Source organism: Parasteatoda tepidariorum, chromosome 9 (genome assembly GCF_043381705.1).
Source record: "Parasteatoda tepidariorum isolate YZ-2023 chromosome 9, CAS_Ptep_4.0, whole genome shotgun sequence".
In the NCBI taxonomy this organism is placed as follows: Eukaryota; Metazoa; Arthropoda; class Arachnida; order Araneae; family Theridiidae; genus Parasteatoda; species Parasteatoda tepidariorum.
This window is the reverse complement of record NC_092212.1, coordinates 34538370-34544369: the sequence shown is the minus strand read 5'-3', so window position 1 is coordinate 34544369 and position 6000 is coordinate 34538370. Positions and strand designations below refer to the sequence as shown.

Below are 6000 nucleotides of genomic sequence, written 5' to 3'. Positions count from 1 at the left end.
CTTGACTTCGGTGATCTGCTGGGAACCGTGTCTTAACGATCAGTCCACTGCGGGACACCAGATTTTGAATTAAAACATTGTTACAGAAAATATTGAACTTAAATAGAGATTGAAACTGTCTTCTAAATCGTGTCATCTTTGGAGCCAATCGAATATACTGTTTTGGAAATTACGTTACATTTTAAATCAAGCATTATTCTACCTGGTTCATGTTCCGAGAAGCTGAAGAAGGCTCAAGTTTGAAGCTTAACCATTGCCTCAAACAACAGCTGACGATTGATAAATCAATTAGCTGCTTGAATTCTTAAATCTTGGAATAGAATTTTCAATTTTTTTCTGCCTTATTTTATGCCTACGTAACTGAATTTCAAATCTGAAATTGCACCGAAATAGAAGTATTGCATTTTTATTATCGACAGACAGAATTACGATTGTATATGAATTAAATACGTATGTCATGTGTGTTTCTCCTGAGAAATTGTAAAACTTCAAATTATAGTCAAAAACTATATCTTTCAAATTAAAAGTTAATAAGGCAGATATATTCTTCTTCTGAGTATTGGAGAATTATTTATTTTAATACATTTTGCGTTTTCTTTTATTTATCCAATTTGTTTGAAAATTTGAAGTAACGGATAAGGATATTTATTACAGGAATTGGAAATGATGGGAGAAGAATTATCACTTGTAAAACAAATTATCAATGCTCGAGGAAATCAAAGAATGATGACAAAAAAAATGGCTCCCTTGAAGGAGCTAGATTCTGCTCAAGAGTCAGTAATCGAAGAATTCCATCAAAGGTAATGATGCATTTTTCATATTACATTTAATTTTGCAAATTGTTTTTTCACTACTTTTTTAAGCATTTTTCCCAGGTTATTGATAACACTTTAAATATATTTTCTCATTTTAGATTAGAAGGAGAATCTGCATACGATAGGCTGCTGGTAAATCAAGATGGATTTGTTTGGAAAATAGAGAGATTCCAAAGCATATTAGCAGGATTTAAACATGTTTATGAAAGGGTAACTATGCTGCTTCAAGTCTTATTTATAGATATCGTCTTTACTATTAGAACATGGCTGCCAACTGTTCAGAATTTTTCAGATTAGGTCCTAATTTTTAAATGAAATCCGATATTTTTAATTTTATATATATATATATATATATATATATATATTATGATTTCATTTAAAATATTTTTTCCTATCACAGAAAGTTCATCTACTGGAGTGGTCTTTTATTCATTTATGCTTTAACTGCTCATTGTATTCGAATTTTGAACAACGGTAAAAATAACGAATAAACTATTTAATTTTTTTAATAATATAATATTTACACACATTTCCTGTAGACCACTAAGTAGTTTGACATTTTAAGTTGTAGGTAATTTATAGGTAACCTGAGGTGCCTGAGAGGCACTCTTGGGGTGACTAGGGTTAACATAAACTATTTATTTTTCTAAAAAAGTAATGCTAAAAATTTAAAACTGGGTTCAACAATTTACAATATTTTGAACAGAGATTTTCATAAATCTAGATTTTTAAAATACACTTTGGAATATAGCTTTAAAATTTCTGTTTCAGCAATAATTTATATATGATGTTGTCTTTTATGCATTGATGCTACTATAAATAATTTTTTGATAATTTTTATATTTATAACAGACATAGGATTAAAAATATTAATTAATATTTTTTTCTTTCATTTAGAGTCTACAAGAAGAAGTGGATTATGAAGTTATCTTTCAAATCATTATGGAGCAGTGTCTGTGTTTTGCAAAAATTGTTACAGGAAATATATTAATTGAGAATAAATAAATGTAGAGTAATAAAAAACCTACCATAGCTAAAAAATAAATATAGAACTCAATTTTATTTCCGGCAAATAAGAATTAAAATGATCTTAGCAAACTTATTTAACTTAAATGATGCGATGTTCAAACACAAATGACTATAAAAGAATTTTTAAATACAAAAATGTAGAATCTAAATTTATTCTTCTATTTTACTTTATAATTTATTTAAATAAAGTATTATGAAGAAAATAAAGCATGACCTGATCTTGTAGTTAATAAAAAATATCGATTGTCAGTACTAGATAAAAAAAAGGGAGTCTTTTCTTGAGAACAATTGTCGACATCATGTTTCAACTGAGAGTTATTGTTGTTGTACTAACTCTTATTTCGGTAATCCGATGTTCGACATTCCGTCAAAGACAAAAAACTTTATTGCTTGAAAAAGAAACCGATGACAAACGAATTCCAATTACAATAGGTGCGATTTTGCCCTTATTTTCATTTTTAAAATTTCCTCGAGCCTATAATAAATCTTTGGACGATGCAACAAAAAGCATCAATGAAAATAAAAGATATAAGTTTGGATTTACTCATAAATATAGATTAGAGGCTCGAAATACTATGATGGATTTATCGGCTAGCCCTCTATCCGTTCTTAGAACTTTATGTGATTCTATATTAGCCCATAACGTATCTGCTATCATGTATATGACGAATGCCCAGGTCTATGGGAGTAATGCTGCAACAGCACAGTATATGCTGCAACTAACTGGCTATCTTGGATTACCTGTGATTGCATGGAATGTAGACAATGTTGGTTTAGAACAGGTAAGAAGTTTTAATTTCAGATATAGCTTTTAAATATATTATTATCATGGAAAAAATTATTTTCATGTAATAAAAATCATTAGAAACATAGGTGTTTATAGAGTGATTATAATTTTACTGAACTATTTTTTTTATTTAATTGTGTATTTGTCTGTAATCATATATCACAGTTTCAACTTGCCATAACACTATAGTTCACTATCACTGCATAGTAAATATTATTATTTTTTATTTATTTTTTTTTGAAAAACAGCATATAATTAGAAAGCAGTAACTTAAAAAAGGACAGCTATACAATAGTTCAGAACACAGCAAATCTTAGATTATATTATTATCTTGCAAAAATTATAAATCGTGTTGTTTTACGATGAGGCACCTGTATCTAAATTTTTCCAAGAAATATTTATTTATACATTTATTTTGATGTTATATTTCTCAAGAAATAAAACAAAAAAATAGGGTCGTACGGAATAGCATGCTGTATTTTGGTAACACGTACCATTTTTTAAGTGTTTCTTTAACTTTAAATTTTTGGTGTAAAAAAATAACTAATATAAAATAACTTTAATCCTTTTCGGCCAAGTGTACCCAGTCTAGCAACACTAATTTAAAAAATATTACAAACCACTCGAAATGTTAAACGAAGTTTTAAGCATTTAGCAACTACTATTCTTTGAATAACAAAGAGCTAAAATAGTTCACTTCACTTAGAATGTGCTGTCAAAGGTTGCACTTACTAATGAATTGTCTGACTAAAGGTTTCGATCAAAATTTGCTGTTCCGGGACGGATTAACCCCATAATGGTTGCATAATTTTGAAGAAAACGGTAATTAAAGTGCAAATTTTCTTCATTAAAAAAATTATACAAGACCAAGTGTATATACAATATGTGCTAATTTGTAATGTTTCGGTTAATTTTAGGCTTGTATATGTTTGATGAGTGCTGACATCTAGTTTACAATGAACTATCTCTAAGTGTATGGCAAATAATCTGGTGCTGCCATCTAGTGTAGAGATTGCGAAATAAACATGATTCTGGGCATACGAAATCGAAAGCGTTAATGTTTTTGCCACGTTACTTCCGAGCACATCAGCCCGGAAATTTTATAAATGGAAAGAGAGATAGAGGGCAACAATTTACCACGTCATCTTGACGGGAGCGAGAGGAAAGGGGATAACCACCACAAAATAAAATATTAAGTTGAAATATAGAGAAAAACAGAAAATGGTGCAGTTGAGTTACTGAGTAAAGTTGTATTAATGCCAAGTACCACTGTCCATGTAAAAAATATTTTAAAAAGCTTTTGCTAAAAGTTGACAGTTATGATTTGAACATTTAAAAGAACGTGACTGAGTATATTGCCCTGAAAACAACATCAGATAATTTAGTCATTTTTACATTTGTAAAAGGTGGCTAATATGCTGCGAGAAATGCGTAGAATATAAATACAGTATTCTTTAAAATAATTTTAGTTTTAAAAACAAAAACTGTGTATTTGTTATATATTTACTGCAGTCATGCGGTTTCTGCCAGTACTTTATGCATAGTTGTATAGCAACTTGATTAATACTCAATAATCGAATAGGTTTTGTTGTATTTATTTATTTCAAATCATAATTGGAAAAAAAAATATTTACTTCTTATTCTTATTGTGATGCGATACATATAATTGAATTACTTTTGAATAAAAGTATTTTGTTAATGTATAATTGTCGAAAAAATATCTAGTTGCATTTTAGTAATGGTATAAAGAAAGTTATTAAAATTAATTCTTGATGAACTAGATTTTTTTTCTTTTTTCATGAGATTATTTTATGTCAATCCAAATACCGATTTATCATAAATATATTTTATCCATGAATTCCTTAAAATGAATTTTGAGCTTTAATTTACTTAATTATCGAAAAATATTTATTTTTTCCGACCAACAAACATTTATCTTTGTACATGACTGTTTCTAAGTCATTATAGCAAATATTTCTTCCCCAAACATTCTAAAAATAAATAGCTTTACTGTCTTAGCTGTTTCTTTAAAAAAAAAAGAAATTATAACAGTACCATTATACTTAATACTGTGGATTAGCTATGACAGAACTAAAATGAAAATAAAAATGAAAAAAAAAATTATTCTTATTATTTTGTAAAATCGTTGAAGATTTTGGCACACATAGCTTTGTTGCTTTAAATGGTTAGAATAGCAACTTTTGACTAAAAACAGGGTTGTTATTGCCAGGAAAAAAGAAAAAGGTGATGGCAAATATTTCATGACAATGATCGAAATTATGATTATTCCGATTTTTCAGAAACTGTCCATCACTTTGCAACTTTTTTCAGCATTGTAGTTGGCAGCCCAGTAAAAATATTTTCTTTTACGAATATTTAATTTTTTTGAATATTTCATTAATTAAATGCTATATTTAATACAGTGTTGCTACATCTGCATCTACGTTCTTTCTATCTATCAATAAATATTTATGTTTCAAATTTCTTAAAACAAATAGAATTTTAATTAAGATTTATGAATAAGAGAACTTTTCAGTGCGAGGAATTTATTTAAATCAAAAATCTTTAAATAAAACTTATTTCCCTACTGTCGTTATACTAAGGGTTGAGAATTTTTATTCAAGTCATTTTTTGAACAAAAAAAAAAGGCTTGCAGATATTATTTTTAAATTGTTGACAAAACATTTTCCTTCAACAAGAAATATTTGCTTCTAAATATATTTTGACTGATGGCCAATATTCTATCTTATGGTCATTCCATGAACTTCCATCGTAGTATAGTCTCTTTGACTTGTTTTCAACGAACAGCAACGTTTTTTTTTTCTTTTTTTTCCTAGTTTCATATACTGCTGTTCTAATAAATAAACGAATATTTGGACAAAAAAATAATATTACTTTTTTATTATGTAGTTGTATCTTCGATGTAATATATTTATAGTTTATATATTAGATTTAATATCGAAATGAAGTCAAAATAACTGTTCTAATAAAAATCATATTTTCCATCCATCTATCTCAGATCGCCATTTATTTCATTTATCATTGCAATTCAGCGAAATATTGATAAATTTGAATAATGATTAAAAGTATTAAATAATGATTATTTATCAACTGTTGAAGAAAAATTTTTCTCACGAAATTTTCCTTTTATAAGCTCGAGTTACTGACAAAAAATAAATAAATGTGAAAAAAAATGAGAGAAAGAGATTAGATATTGTCAGTTAAAATGTTAACAGTTACACAGAGATGCCAACTTATTCCGGACAGCGAATAAATATTTTCGAGTGGTAGTCTTTTAATGTACAATTCTAGGTTTAATTAATTCGTTTCATAGTTTCTTTACTCGCCGATAAGTCTAATTAATTCAAA

General features: G+C 27.6%; 1 protein-coding gene and 1 long non-coding RNA gene across 2 annotated transcripts in view; both read left to right on the top strand.

The window, feature by feature from the left end:
* Positions 1 to 6000, top strand: part of LOC107454446 (glutamate receptor ionotropic, NMDA 2B-like) — a 150348-nt gene that overhangs the window by 56288 nt on the left and 88060 nt on the right. Inside the window, exon 2 of the mRNA XM_071184913.1 lies at positions 1713 to 2626. Coding sequence (XP_071041014.1) covers positions 2144 to 2626 — 483 coding nt within the window. The 5' untranslated portion in view covers positions 1713 to 2143. The remainder of the gene's footprint in view (positions 1 to 1712; positions 2627 to 6000) is intronic.
* LOC122270488 (uncharacterized) lies at positions 539 to 1057 on the top strand. Its single transcript, XR_011637654.1, has 3 exons — positions 539 to 556; positions 655 to 800; positions 914 to 1057. It is a non-coding gene; the product is annotated as an uncharacterized lncRNA (long non-coding RNA).